The following is a 15,157-nucleotide window of genomic DNA, read 5'->3' on the forward strand; positions in this document are numbered from 1 at the left end:
ACGAAATTGCGACGAATATATAGTTATTGTCGCAAAAAAATTTCTGCTATTGCGACTAATATCCATAAAACGTCGCAAATATATAAATATTTTTATTTAATATTTTACTGATTTTTATTTTAATTGTTATTTGACCTGTAATAATAAATAATTCCAATATAATTAAATACACAAAAACATTAAACAATCCAAAACATTCTTCCAAAACATAAAATCGTCGAAACATTCCAAAACACATAATCATCAAACACAAAATCATCCAAAAATTCTATCAAAACACAAGATAATGCAAATAACAACTTAAATCATCCAAACATGAAATAAAAGTACCCAAAACCAATGTTGTAGAGGAAACTAGTTGTCGTCGCTGGGTGGATTCTGGGGATGGAACTCGACACCTTGAGCCCTAAAATATTTGACCATGGCTTTCATAGTACTCTGCATTTGATTCATCTCGTCCGTTAAAGTCTGATTGTCTTCTTTCAAAGCCGCTATTTCTTCATCTCTAGCAACAGAAGATAAGTTGGACCTCGCCCCTTTCTTTGAACTTGAGCAACCAAGTCCTAGTCTTTTAGTTTTTCCTAGTACTCGTTCGCAAGCAATCGTGTTAGCGGTGCTTTCATCACTCCCATCATTCATACATTCTTGATAGACTCTGTCCAAATCCGCCTGAGTAATATAAAAAAGTGTATTAACACTAATTACTTGATACAAAGTATAAAATAAAATAATAATTCAAATAAAAATATACCAACTAATTTGCTCAACCCAAACATTTTCAAGTAAACAAAAACACAATAATTCATATATAAAGATCGACCAACTACATTAAACAACCAATATATATAAATACACCAACTGCATTGGTCAACCCAAAGATGTTCAAGTAAACAAAAACACAATAATTCATACATAAAGATCGACCAACTACATTAAACAACCAACATATATAAATATACCAACTACATTGCTCAACCCAAAGATGTTCAAGTAAACAAAAACACAAGATTTCATATATAAAGATCGACCAACTACATTAAACAACCAACATATGCTCAACTAGGAAATAAAATAACAAATCAACAAAAATAAGCATCAACTTCATTAGAGAACCCAATAGACACAATTGCTCAATTCACGTAAAGATCCACCAACTACATTACACAATTCATCGATACCTAAGTACGAAATAAATCCATAATCCATCAACTACAATACAACCCAAACATGTTCAAAATAGCAAATAAAACATCGATACAACTAAAATATTAACTTACCGCAATGGCACGTAGTTCGGGCTTTCCTCTCTGATCCACTTGTCGCTCACCATCACCCCCACCAGTCTCACTATCACTACCATCAACAGGTAAAGGCTCCGATTCCTTTAATGCATCGATGCTCATGTAGCCTTTTCTGAATTTAGCTGCCACGGTAGGAACCTTGCCAAATTTCTGAACCTGTATAAATAATATAAAAGGGACAAATATAAGTAATTATAATAACTATAAGGACTATAACTATGCTTATACAAGGGACAAAGATATAGAATGCCAAGGTGTTTTATCATTGATACGAAAAAGGATTATTTATTACAAGAATAAATGAAAGACCACACGTACAAGTTGGTTTGTTGGTCACCTACTCTAACACCCCCACCCACCATAGCCGCCTTTATACCCATCATCGCCATCCACTTCTATATCCAACGCTGCCATAATCGCCGCTAGGACACCACCCACTATAACCGCTTCCATAACCAGACCCCATGTCCAGGACTCCGCCTCAAATCATCCCCACCGTACCCACCACGGCCACTCACCACTCAAATCTGCCAAAGAAAAAAAGGAAGCCGAGAGAAATGAAGGGGTTTGGGCGACTGAAAATGATAGAGAAAGAGAGAAAGGAGTGGGAGGCGCCGGAGAAAAGTAGGGAGAGGAAAACGAGAGCAATGAAAGATAAACGTGGTTTTATTTAAGGGTATTTTTTAGTTAGAAGAAAACTCAAAGGATATGGGTCAATATTTATTTTGAACTAAGAATTTAGTGAAAATGACTATTTAAGATTGTATCTCATATCTAACTATGATTGATTTGAGGGGTGTCGAACATATTACCCCTTAAATATAAGGGATTATTTTAGAGACCCCCCTCATATGCAAATGATATATGATTAACCACTAAGAGGATTACATCCTGGTGCAAACCCCCTCGTACCTAAAATACCCTTTTAAATCAGTTTTTAACCCTAGCCAACTCATATCGGTCTTTCTCTTCCTCTCTCAACTCCCAGATCCAAATCCCGCCCACCCCCCCCCCCCCCCCCAAGGTCTTCAACCGACGATATTGCTTTCCGGAGTCATAACTCTCTCTCTCTCCGGTGGTCAGAATTCGATGATTTAACTACCGTTGGATTCCTCTCGCGAGATCTTTCTTTTGGGGGTGATTTCATTCAGTTTGGAGCGCAAGACCAGTTTCTGCAATTGTTTTTCATTCGACGCGTATTTCGACGACGATGGATCTTTCTGAAAGAGTAATTTGTGTTCCGGCAGTCGGAATTTGACGGGCTACCCACCGTTGGATTCCTCTCTTCGAGATATGTATTTTTATGGCAATTTCAATCATTTGTTTATTTTAAATTTTGTTTTTAATTTGTTTTCATTTGCGAGTGCGGAATGTTGCGTGGTTGGCGGCGGCTTGGATTTTTGTAGGAGGCGCTTGGGGTGAAGAGTCATTGGCGGTTTGGACTAAAATTCGTAGCATTTCGCATCTATGGCCTCTATCTCTCGATCTCTTAGTGGTTGTTGATTTTTGAGTGGTTTGATGTTTCTTCAATTTTTGTTGATTTGCACAAAATTTTGTAATTGCAGCGTAATTGAAGCCATTGATCCTATCCTTGAAGGTGTCAAAAGTTTTGGTTGAAGTTACATATGCTTCAAGTTACAGTGTTATGCAGACTGTATACATTACTATACATTACTAGTTACATATAGAAACATGTAGTTACATATGCATACATTTGTGTACTTTCGATTTATATTTGTTGGTTATGAGGTGATTTATAATATAAATATTGAAATTGTAAATTTTTTTTATTGCGGTTTTATGAATTTCTTTTGTATAAGCCAATATTCGTGTATGTTCAGAATTGGTCGACTAAAAATTTGGGGTAAAAAGAAAGAAAATAACTACGAATGACCATAGTTTACTACAGTTACATGTAGTTATTTTCAGTATAGTAAACATATCGATTTTTTTTAAAACAAAATTAATAAAAAAAAAACATAAATAAAAAATAATAAATTAAACAAACAAGTATTTGAAAAAAAAATAAAAAAAATAAAAAAAAATAAAAAAGTGAAAAATGCTAAATGCAGGCCAGAAATGTTGAATGCAGTTTGGTCGAAAATTGTATATAAAGACATTATAGTAATTTCACCTCTCCAAATGAGTATGCCAAAGGATGATTTTGGCTCGATTTTATCCCTGATTTATTAGGCACCTAGGGGTGCATATAAAATGAGCCTTAAATATAATGCAAATGACAGTGGGTGTTTAGTTCATTTTATAATTGAAGGGCGCGTCTGCGACAGACAACATAATTTAGGGATGCAAAGTGAACTATGCCTATTCAAATTTGTGAAATAGTTTAATAAAAAAATAGGGCAAATTACGGCCACCCCCTAAGATATGAACAAAAATTACGAAAAAATCCCTATTGTTTGGAAAATTAGATTCACCCCCTCCTTTTAAATATTTTTCATAAAATTTATGTTATTCGGTTATTTACCGAACCAAATCGTATTTTTAGTTCGGTAAACGGTATGAAAAGGTTGGCGTACCGAAATTTCGGTTCAATTTTACCGAATTAACAATTCTAAATTTACCTCTGGAGGTGTCTTTTCGTCAGATAATACATAATTGATGGGGTGGTTATAATTACCCAAACATAATGGAGGTTTTTGTCATTTGATCATAACTCAGGGTGGTGGAGGTAATTTGCCCTAAAAAGTATTATCACAAATTAAACGTGACCACACGTGTGGCGACCACCCCCACACGCTTGGGCCCCCCAAAAATCTCTTTACTCCCACCACTATATTCTCTAACCCACCCCCCACCCCACCCAAGAAAACCCCCTTAGTCAGCATATCACTGGAAAGTAGAAAGCTGCACAGAAAACCAAGCAAGCACAGCTCAAACCTTCGATAATAAACCAAAAACCAAAGAAAAAGAATTACTACAAAAGAAAGAAACCCTATTATATATATATATATATATATATATATATATATATATATATATATATATATATATATATATATTTAATCACACACACCCAAATCTTCCAATTTACATCATCAACTCTAGTATACCCCATGGAAATGAGGACGACTAGGGGCTTCCGTCTCGGACACAGGGTGGTGGTCAAAGTCTTCAATTGGTGCATCCACCGCCGTACACGGCGGAGATCCACCACCTACCACCGCCTGCAACCTTCGGCGGGTCCCTTCTCAAAGCTCCACAGATTGGTCCGTTCCGTGAGGAAGGGAGCTGTAAGGCTGTGTTCTTCTAGCAGAAGAAACAATTCGGCCGGGGGTTACATTCGGGCCGGGCAAGAACCGGTTCAGCAGCCCAAGTTACCGAAAGGGCACCTGGCGGTGTACGTGGGCGATAAGGAGGACGACACGTGTCGGGTCGTGGTGCCTGTTATATATTTCAACCACCCCTTGTTTAGTGAGCTGTTGAGGGAAGCTGAAAAGGTTTACGGGTTCAATCACGATGGTGGGATCCAGATTCCTTGCCCGAGATCCGAGTTGGAGGATATTCAGATGAAGATCGCCGCCGCGAGCGGTGGCGGAAGCTGGCGGAGGATGCGGCTCTACTGAGAGTGGGGCTTCTTTTGCTTCACTGTCAAATGGTCCGCCTCTACACCGGGAGAGAGTTCATAGCAATTTTTCTCTCTTTAGACTTTTTTTTTTTTGTCTTTTTCCTTTTTTTTATTGGCCTTTGAAAATAAAGTCGATATTTTTCAGTTTTTGTTTTTTCAAATTTTACTTGTACAAATTATATTTTCCGTCTTTAGTTTTTGCATTTGGAACTCTTATTCTTTGTTTTGGATTTTCATTTTATTAATTGTGCCAAGGTTATAGACTATAGTTATATAATTTTAACAATTATGATATAATCAACGAAATATTACAATTTAGGACAAATTGCGGCCACCAGCTTAAGGTAAGGTCAAATTAATAAATAAATAAAAAACATTTTTCATTAGGTAATTAGAGTCGCCCCTAATTATGTACATTCTTACGGTGTCAAATTTACATAATGAAGAAGAAGAGTTTCATAAATAAAAAAAACTAACTACATAATTTAGGAGTGTATTAGTAATTATTCAAAACATAAGAGATTTTTTTTGTAGTTTGACTTTACCTCGTTGTCCCTAATTTGCTCCATAAAAGAACCAAGTCAAACTCAAGCGAGTTTTCATGAAATCGAAAAGAAATCGAACAAATTATATTTCAGACATTTATGAAAGTTGAGGTAGAATAGAAATGTAAACTTCATCAAACTTGTAAATATTTATATTCAACTTATTTTTTATATACTCCTACAAATATTTAAATCTTCAAAACAAATAGGTGATGGTGATTTTTAGCTTAACAGTCATGGAATAAAAACAAGCAATGAAGGTGATACGAACAAAATTTGCTAGTTTTCAAATAAATGTGACGGAGATATTTCGATGGCCCTCCTCGTTTTCCAAACGCCATATAATTTTTTTCTTTAGCATTGATTCAATAAACAATTTCTCTTGCCGTACATGATCCGCCTACTTTTGTTCTTATTCTCAATTTCTTTTTTTTTTCTTGTCCTATTGTTTTTTAAATTGCTATTTTATTATTTTGGGGTCCAACTATTGGTTGGAAAATTCATTTAAAATTGGTGTATTTAATATGAACTATTATGTTTTGGTATTGGAATAATGAAATCTAGATTTCAGATCAACGCAAACAATATAATATTTAATTGTTTGGGTTTTTGAAAGGACCACACCCGTGTGTAATTTTAATTGTCGAAAAAATCTTTATGTTAAAACAATTAGCAAGAACTGTCTATGATGAAGTTAGTCAAAGTCAATAAGACCCTTATGAGCTGAAGGAGTGCTGCATTCATGGATAGTACGCCTGTGGAGTCTGTTTTAACAATAAAAAACTCAAATACCCACTACAACAAAAATGTGTTTTAGAGACAACACAAGTTGTCACATTAGATCATACAATTGTCACAAATAAGATTTAGTGTCATTATAATATTGTCAATGCGTTGTCGCTAATTCTGTGTCGCTAATGCTCATTTGTGATAACTTATAAAATATTGTCACTTTAGATTTTAGTTAAAGTGACAACATTAATATTGTCACTTAAACAAATAGAGTGACAACTTGAATATTGTCACTGATAAAATGAACCTAGAGTGACAATGTGAATGTTATCACTAGTTAAATGAACCTAAAATGACAATTTGAATGTTATCACTCATCCACTACAATTAGTGACAACACTTGTTATCACTTATTATGTTTTCCCTAAACATCAAATGAAAAAAAATTCCAATACGGAAAATATAGAAATAGTTTTTGAATCACAAATCAAAACATAGCAACATAAAAAATATAACACATATACGAAAGATATTTTCCTTAATTCGTGAAAAAAAAAATAGTACAATGTTATTCAATAATAAACCTAACTAATACTACTAACTATAATGAGACGGGAACAATACAATCAATAGTAAACCAAACTATATTAAACACAAATTTCCATAAAATTAAGCAACAACTCAAGTCATAATCATCTTTCTTCGTTCACCTTGCAAAGAATTTTTGTATAATAATAACCTGTAAAAAAATATAATCTAACAGTGAGATAAGCAGAGTGAGATAAGCAGAGTAGCTGATATGCAAAATCTTGTACATGAAAATAGTCAAAATTGAGGTAATATGCAAAAGCACCTATCAATATGTATTCTCCTTTTGTTGTAATTTTCTTTTATTAACATTGTCAACTTCCTTCTGTTGAACAATGAAAAACCTAAATCAGATCACATAAATAAAAATAAAGAAGAAAATTTGTATACAATACCTGAAATATCAACCCCTCTATCAAAATGAAGTAGGCACCTGATACTTGCCTACTTCTCGAAATAAATCTCGTAGCTCAGGTTCGTTCGAAAAACTGAAATAACGAACAATACTTACAAAATAAAGTTAAGAAATATTGCGTTCACTCATTGCCTGCACACAAAGAACATGAATATATATTCAATCAAATGTCTCTGCACCAAAATTGGTTTTTTAATATAACCACCAAAATTGGTTTTTCAACACACATGGTACTCGGTCAATCTTTAATATGTGAATTATACCAGTACTTGAATATGAAAATATTTTCAAATAAGAAAGAAGATAAAACGAACCTTATTTTCTTTCGATCCAAAATAATTGGTGAGATACTCCCAATCTTGAGAATTCACGGGTGGTGGAACAATACCCTTTAAGTAGTTCTTGTAAAGTTTGTGCCGATAGTTTCTGTATTCGAGTATTCATTTGGGCGAGAATAATGTTATCACAATGTTCGCTTTCTCCATAATTGAAGGATCCTGAAATTATACGTATATACAATTTTACTTAAATATTAAGTATACATCCATGTTAGAAAAAAAAAATCATATAAACAACTACTTACTTTAAAATCTCTTAGTAAACCTAACTTCTTATGCTCATCGATTTTGGCCCACTTGGCTGCTTGAAGTGGTGCGAACCTTCGTGTCAAACAACCTGCTTCAGTTATAGCGTATTGACTATTTTGGCCCACAATCCTATTAAGCTCACGTGGTATGTCGATCTCGAGTTTTTCCTTGGCATTTCTCTTCCTAGAGAGTGCCAAGTTTCGAGTTCTTCCCCCGTTTCTTCTTATCAAGTGAACCTGCTATTTCTAAATTATTAGACTTATATTCGAATATATATAATAAAGGTAATATTTAAAGAATATTCATAAAAATAGTCACCTGCTTATTAGATGCTATTTATTTTACTAATCTTCACGTAGTTGTTGTTCCATGGCTTGTAACCGTAGTTTGAGCTCAGTGTTCTCGTTACTTAGCCCTGACGTATCTCTCTGCAAGAGAATAAAATTTAAGAGTACATAGTTGTTACGGCAACTCCAACAACAGTTACTTAGCCCTGACGTATCTCTCGTTATTTATGAATTCCAATAATAGTGTTGGAAAATAAAATTCATCACAATTCCAATTTATCAAATACAAGATTATCCAAGATATGCATATACACATACCTTAAATTCTCGAACTTGCTTTTGTTGCTCAGTTTGCAGTCTACCAATTGTGCTCAGAAGTTCACCCACCGACAATTCTCTACACTCGTTAAGTGCTTATGCAACAGCCTTCCCTAGTTAAAATTCTCTTAGTTCTCACCTAAAATTGTTATGCTCTTATTCTCACCTGCAAATTTATTTGGAAAATATATATGAAACTAAGTACCATAAGTGAAAAATAAATACACACACAAGCATAGTCCCTTTTTTATCTAGAAAAACAAAAAAATAAAATAAAAAATTAATGAACAAGATTTGCACATTATTCTATATCTCAAGAAGCATAATCACCCAACAAACACATAACAATGTTGATCCATTTAAATTTCCAAGACTATTTCGTTGGAATTCAAGTTTAATATTATATTCTTTTTGAGTCCTTGCAAAGACGAAAACAATGAAAAGAGTTGTAAAATTCCAAGTTACTGATCTTGTTATTTTTCAGTGATGATGACCCTACTTAGTCATTGTCCTCCCGCCCGAAGTTGTATATAATCTCAATCTGCAGTAACCACATAATTAGTGCTACAAGTTGTGCAATGGCAGAGAAATGCTTAAAGACTAATCAATTGAGTGACAATGTTGTAATAGCATAATAGAACAACTTCCTTTTCTATTAGCAATTGATTTGAAAGATAAATGCAAACAAAAAGACGAACGAAAGCTCAAACTCGTGCAAAACTTTACAATCAACTAATACAGAATCCATGCAATAGATAAAATAGGCTCCAGGGATAGGAATATAAATACAGAATTATGCAAAGATTCATTTTCGTTACTCTTCCACGTATAATGGACGGCATATGAAAGCCTACATGAGCGTAAAACTTTATGCTATTAAGAGTAAAATGCGAAGTAAAACATACAAAACCCAGATTTACCTTATGATGGAAAACAGAATCTAGTACTGTAATACAAAGAACGAACCAATTCTATTTATCCCATAAATAACTGTAAAGAGAAAAACACAAACACATTTAAGGTGCAACGGAAGATACCATTTAAGAACGAACCAATTCTACTCACTGACATGCAACAATGTTTACAGTTAATAACAACTTAAATCTCACTAACTTTTCCCTAAAAATCTTTCCTTGACACCATTTCTATTAAACTTACCTAATAAATAAACCAAAACAAGAGTCTAATTCATCTCCCCACCAATTGCTTCATTCACACAAATTTTAACATGTCGTTGCCCCGCCAAGTTCCCGGATTATAAATAACAGAATTCCAAAATGAAACACGAATCAAACAACGAGAACTTCAACAATTATTTTTATTTTGCAGACAAGTCCTTCAACAATAAATCCCGAATTTGAAGATCTCTATGAATGCACATACATATACATATTATTAAACTATAAAATAAACCTGTAAACCTAACCTGGAAACAGAAATTTTAGATGTTTGAGGTCCAATTGTCGTGTATGCTCACTGATTTCCACTGAATTGTGACCGCCGAGCAATTAATCAGGAGTCTTATTATAAGAACTATAGAGACGGAGAATCAAACAACGAGAACTTCAGAAATTTTAAAACAATTGAAAAGAGGCGGAGAAATCAAACAACGCGCCGATAGGAATTATACCTCGAGCAAACTAGTTCTAATCAATCTGGTAATGGAGCGGATCGAAGGCGATTTTGAGCTGTTCGCGGCCGGACACAATTCGCCGGAGCTTGGTTTGACAGAATCGAAACCTAATTGAGACGATTCGCCTGAGCTTGGTTTGACAGAATCGAAACCTAATTGCGAAAATTACAGAAACAGGGAATCAAATAATCGACAGAGATCTAAAAAATTGGAAAAATAATTGCAATGAAACGAAAAAAATCAATGGAAGGTGTTTGGGCTGGGAGCAATTTTTGGCTGGGTTTGGATTTTGCCCTTGCTATCATACACTTGAGAACGATGAAATCCCCTTGTAGGAAAACAAAGTGCAACTTTTGTTTTTCAACTAAAGTGCGATTTTGCATATATCCCTTTCTTTTTTTTCCAAATAAAGTCATTTATAATTGGCAAAATATATTATGCATGTATACATTTTTTTTTTCTTTTACTTATAATTTGTTTTGTCTTTTTAATTAATAAAACAAAATTAGTGTCTTTTTTTACTTCATCTTTTTTGTCTTGAGCTAATTAATAGATCTCTCATTTTAATTAATTAATTTTTTGATAAAATATAATTAAGTACTAGTAATTATTTTTATATCAAAGTACTCAAACCTCAAATTTTGTTGTCTTTAGGAATGAGTTCGATTAAGAAAGTATCATCAATGACAATATTATGTTATCACTAAAAAAAATATGGTATTGGTGACACCGTGACAATAAATAAGTTGTCACTCAAAAAAAATGATCATTGGTGACAAGTTATATTTTATCACTAAAGAGAAGTTATCATTAATGACAACTTATATGTTGTCAATAAAAGAAAGTATTATTAGTGATAATAAGCACGTTGTCATTCAAGATAAATTACTATTAGTGATAAAAATGTATATTTTGTCACTTAATATAGTTGTCTAGTGATGAAATTCATCTTGTCACATAGTTTGTTGTCACAAATTAATATTTTTCTTGTAGTGACCCTTTAAATTATAAATTTCAAAATTTACAAATTCACCACAAAATTTTGAGACCCAAAAAAAAATTCTTAGAATTTTCAATTCAATCGCTTGTACCGTCAAAATTTTAAATTGAAAATTAAGTTGTCTACGTAGTACGGAATCAAAGTACAATTTTAAAGTAAAGGACGGTGTGCTATGTAAAACACAACATAAGATGTTCTTGCCAATTGTTTTAACATGAGATTTTTGGTAATTCGAGATTACACAATGGGATTTTGTGCAACTAACTCTTAATTGTTCAGACTCAGTGTGAGATTTTATATAGAACAAGTAGTTGGAGCGATAAAGATGAAATCATTGGGTACCCAAACTTTTTGAGGTGGAAGAACTATACAAGAACGCAAATATTTTTGGAATAAAATATACTAAAATTACAATAAACATTAAATTGAATTTTGTTTTCACATATATGGTGAAATGGCATGGGAGACTAAACCAAATCTCATTTCCTATGAATGGCGAAATAATGACGTATTATTATTTTATTATTTGATCTGAATTTCGATCAAACGCATTTGAGACCAAAACCACAATTATTCGCACCTTAATCCTTTGACAAAGCATCAGCTGCTTAGCTTTGTTCATGGAAAATATGAACATAATTAATCCCATTTTCCTGTCTACATTTTCCTGCGCCCCATAGACTACTGAAATAACCTTAATTCAAACTGTCTCCATTAAGCAATTGATATGCAATGATAGAATCTGTTTCCACCATGAGATGTGTCCCATGTGTTTTGCAAGTTGAATCCCATCGTATGTCGCTTGAATCCCGGTTGTCACGATATCTATGTTGCCATATCATTTTGTGAATGTTATAGTGATGAAAGAGTAAAACGGTATCTAAGGGTGGGAAATGAACCCATCTGGTGAGAAAATAGTGAAACGCGGTGGAGGATGCTCTCACAACCCACTAATCCAAAATTCCCGAAAAGCATTTTCGGGTGGTGGTTATTTTTGGTTTTTATTTTTTAATATTGTGTTCGATCGAGCCTCCCTAAAGAGTTTCGAAACCATCCATGATCCGTTGTTCTTTGCTTTTGAGATTCTTATGCTCAAAAGTATAAAAAGAATGCCGTTTTATCTTTACACGACCTTTGGGATTTTGGTGACCCTTTCGATTTCTTGATTTTCTTCATTAGCACCAAAAATGCATTCTTCTTTATTATATTGATCTCACACTAGAAATCAACTTATTTTTAACGCCTTTGCATCCACACGTGACCTCTCCAACTGCGAACACGTCTATGAAATCCCGAAATAAGTAGAACCACACAAGTACAAATCAAACAACATTAAAAATATAGACTGAAGCATACGTTTTACTTGTACAATCCATCTTCCCTGTTTACACCGCAAATTAGTACAACGCACACACATCACACAACCACAATAACAGTATTATTCAGGCGCTGTAACCTCTATTTAAAGGACTCCATTTCGCAATGTCACGGCCACCACATGCAGCCATACAAGCTTCCTCGATTCGGGATAGCGGGACCCCTGAATTGCATATATTTGCAAACGCCCTCATGTGCTTCATTCCATACTGCGTCAACGAACCACAATGCGCCTCAAATAACCGAACCTGTTCAGTTTATACATACGCATGTCAGTTACATTTTATAAAAACAAAATTAGCATAAACACGCAATTTTTATCAGCTTAAAAGAAAAAAAAAAAAAGAAAAGAACAACGTACAGTTGACTTCAAACAATCCCAGTCATCAGCAAGGGACAAACCTCGTCTTCTTACGGATTTAAGAATAGACGGACCCTTATCCGGACCAAATAAAGCTAGACCAATAATATCAACACTCCCATCTAAATGCTCTCTGTGCAGCATCGTCTCTGTTATCACCTTCAAAAATTCTGCTTTCGCTTTCGTGCCATCCTCCATTTTTTTGTACTATTACACAATATTCAGTTGACCAAATTATTAATCAGTAATATATAATTTTTAAATTATATGAAAAAAATTAAATACATGTGGACTCACCCTTTCCCATAGAAAGAGAACATCTGCATCCCTCTGGTTGATCACGTCCATGCGTTCTTTGACTTTGATTCCGTTTGGAGGAAGATTCTCCGTCGCGGGATCAAACCCTTGGTACAAATAGAGCTTCTCCCATTTGAAACTCGTGTTTCCGTACTCCATTACATGAGATCCAGCATTGTATGTATTATAGTTCGAAGTTCGTTCCTTCACCTAAATAAATTAAAACGCAACTTACAACAAATTTCAATTTTGTTATAGACTCATTGAACGAAAAACGATTTTTAATTTGGTTCTGTACCTGATCATATTGCTGCTCTATAGTCTCTCTCTTGAGGTTATGAGTCTCACTGCACATCAAAATAAAGAAAAAAATAAGCATATAATAATACCACAACGAACCATGATGAAAACTAATTAAAGATATATTTTATATAATTATAATAAATAAATTAAAATAATTAGATACCTATCCTCCATCCACGCGACACTATATAAATCACCTAAACAAGTAATGTATTCTGGGGGAGGCGGAGGATCCATTCCGGGGCAATACGTACCCCAACTACTCTCTTCCGCATTTGATGCTGTCGTCACGTATATGTTCAGATTATCCGGCATTAAACCTTCGAACACACTTCCACTCTCGCACGCTTCTATATATATAACCTACACAACACACCACAATTTATATATAGACAGTTAAACCTCTATAAATTAATAATGTTGGGACCAGGGAAATTCAATTAATTCATTAATTCAGCGAATTATTAAAGTATCGATTTAATAATTTAACATGTTTTCATCGAGTCGGAACAGGAGAAACTATTATTTAATCGAGGTTTTGCTGTATATGCATATTTCTATACACACACAAGTTAATTTGAACAAGAAAAAAAATTAATGGGTTTAATCGAAAAACCAGGTACCATCTCTTTGTAGGTGCCAGATGTGTGCTTCTTTTTCAGAACTTCGATGAAGTCTTTCCCGTACAGGTAAGGCATGTTTGGCATTCCTGGAATCGAGAAAACGAACCGTTCAACTCTAGGTCTCTAAACTATTTTATATCCTTTTTTTTTTACACATAATAAGCTTATAAAGATACAATAGATTAAATAAAAAAAAAAAAAAAAAAAAAATTGGCACGAAAAGTGATGATTAACTCACCAAGAACTCCAGGGCCACCATGATCGGAATAATAAATAAATATCCGGTCACCTGGCTTGCTATCAACAACTTTTCCGCTTCCGCCTTTTAAAGCACTTTTGTCACCTAGTATCACTGCATAAAAGTTCTCTGCAGTAACTTGCTCTCCAGTGTAGTCCTTTTAATTAACAAGATAAATAAGTACATCATGTGAACAAACAATCAACGTGACGTCATCATTAACATAAATTCCCAAAATTAAGACGATTATAACGACAATGTTACCTTTGGAACACCGGCATAGACATCTTCACCGTTAGGATGGTTGATTAGAACTCCTTTACGTGGATTTAAATCGTTCATTGCGATGTCGTCATACATGAAAACGACAATGTTCTCGTCTTTCACGCCTCCCTTTTTGAGTATTTGGTAGGCGTGACAAACATCAGCCTATATGCATACATATACACACGATATTAAGTCCAGAAATCATATCAGATGAGAAAATATTTCCGTGTAAAAGATGAATGTGATATTGAAACATAATAAATACTTCAATCTGGCTTCTGAGTTTTCTTACCAACCGGAGACACGATTAATAAGTCCGAAATTCAAAGAAGATTTCACATGAATGAGTTCATATTACAATAAAGCAAATTAAGTTCCTAATCACTTATAGTTGTATGATGTATCACTATCACCAGTGCACAGCACCAATTTAAGTAAGTATGATTAAGCTCAAACAGACTTCTATTTTTATCAAGAATTTAAGTCTTAATAACACCATACACTTCCAATTAAACAAAATAATTAAAATTTTAACAAGAATTAGTAAATTAAAGAGGTTTTATTTAACAAGTTAACCTGATGTCGATAATTCCCAAATCCATTTGAACCGGCCACCAGCACCGCCCATCTGGTACCGTCCTCCTCCTCCTTCTGAGGGTGGTCCGACGGCCACCGGATAATTGGATCCCATGGGTATCG

The 15,157-nt window shown here is 34.1% G+C and overlaps 2 protein-coding genes, 1 long non-coding RNA gene and 1 other non-coding gene across 4 annotated transcripts in view; 1 reads left to right on the forward strand and 3 right to left on the reverse strand.

Moving 5' to 3' along the window:
• Window positions 1-179: 179 nt before the first annotated feature.
• LOC105950936 (uncharacterized) lies at window positions 180-1,471 on the reverse strand. Its single transcript, XM_088818788.1, has 2 exons — window positions 1,278-1,471; window positions 180-669 (listed from the first exon to the last, which is right to left on the reverse strand). The coding sequence occupies exons 1-2, from the start codon at window positions 1,401-1,403 to the stop codon at window positions 355-357; spliced, it is 441 nt and encodes a 146-aa protein (XP_088674914.1). The 5' UTR covers window positions 1,404-1,471; the 3' UTR covers window positions 180-354.
• Window positions 1,472-4,314: 2,843 nt separating this feature from the next.
• LOC105972152 (auxin-responsive protein SAUR36) lies at window positions 4,315-5,103 on the forward strand. Its single transcript, XR_016031417.1, has one exon. It is a non-coding gene; the product is annotated as an auxin-responsive protein SAUR36 (transcript).
• Window positions 5,104-8,829: 3,726 nt separating this feature from the next.
• On the reverse strand, window positions 8,830-10,344 carry LOC148770587 (uncharacterized). The gene is made up of 3 exons (XR_016031418.1): window positions 9,990-10,344; window positions 9,786-9,892; window positions 8,830-8,900 (listed from the first exon to the last, which is right to left on the reverse strand). It is a non-coding gene; the product is annotated as an uncharacterized LOC148770587 (long non-coding RNA).
• Window positions 10,345-12,311: 1,967 nt separating this feature from the next.
• The window catches only part of BETA-VPE (beta vacuolar processing enzyme), a 3,021-nt gene continuing 175 nt past the window's right edge, over window positions 12,312-15,157 (reverse strand). Inside the window, exons 1-9 of the mRNA XM_088818789.1 lie at window positions 15,035-15,157; window positions 14,456-14,620; window positions 14,192-14,348; window positions 13,954-14,039; window positions 13,494-13,693; window positions 13,326-13,374; window positions 13,028-13,237; window positions 12,731-12,937; window positions 12,312-12,617 (exon numbers count right to left, since the gene is read on the reverse strand). The exon at window positions 15,035-15,157 is cut by the window's right edge and continues 175 nt beyond it. Of these exons, the coding sequence (XP_088674915.1) occupies window positions 12,435-12,617; window positions 12,731-12,937; window positions 13,028-13,237; window positions 13,326-13,374; window positions 13,494-13,693; window positions 13,954-14,039; window positions 14,192-14,348; window positions 14,456-14,620; window positions 15,035-15,157 (1,380 nt within the window). The 3' untranslated portion in view covers window positions 12,312-12,434. The remainder of the gene's footprint in view (window positions 12,618-12,730; window positions 12,938-13,027; window positions 13,238-13,325; window positions 13,375-13,493; window positions 13,694-13,953; window positions 14,040-14,191; window positions 14,349-14,455; window positions 14,621-15,034) is intronic.

The sequence above is a fragment of the Erythranthe guttata genome, chromosome 5 (genome assembly GCF_056151865.1).
Source record: "Erythranthe guttata isolate IM_541 chromosome 5, IM_541, whole genome shotgun sequence".
Lineage (NCBI taxonomy): Eukaryota > Viridiplantae > Streptophyta > Magnoliopsida > Lamiales > Phrymaceae > Erythranthe > Erythranthe guttata.

Bases quoted from the DNA above. Each gene is read 5' to 3' on its own strand.
- LOC105950936 (XM_088818788.1), bottom strand. From the start codon at position 1,403: ATGAGCATCGATGCATTAAAGGAATCGGAGCCTTTACCTGTTGATGGT. The intron at 670-1,277 runs GTAAGTTAATAT...TATATTACTCAG, and splicing joins CCGAACTACGTGCCATTGCG to GCGGATTTGGACAGAGTCTA.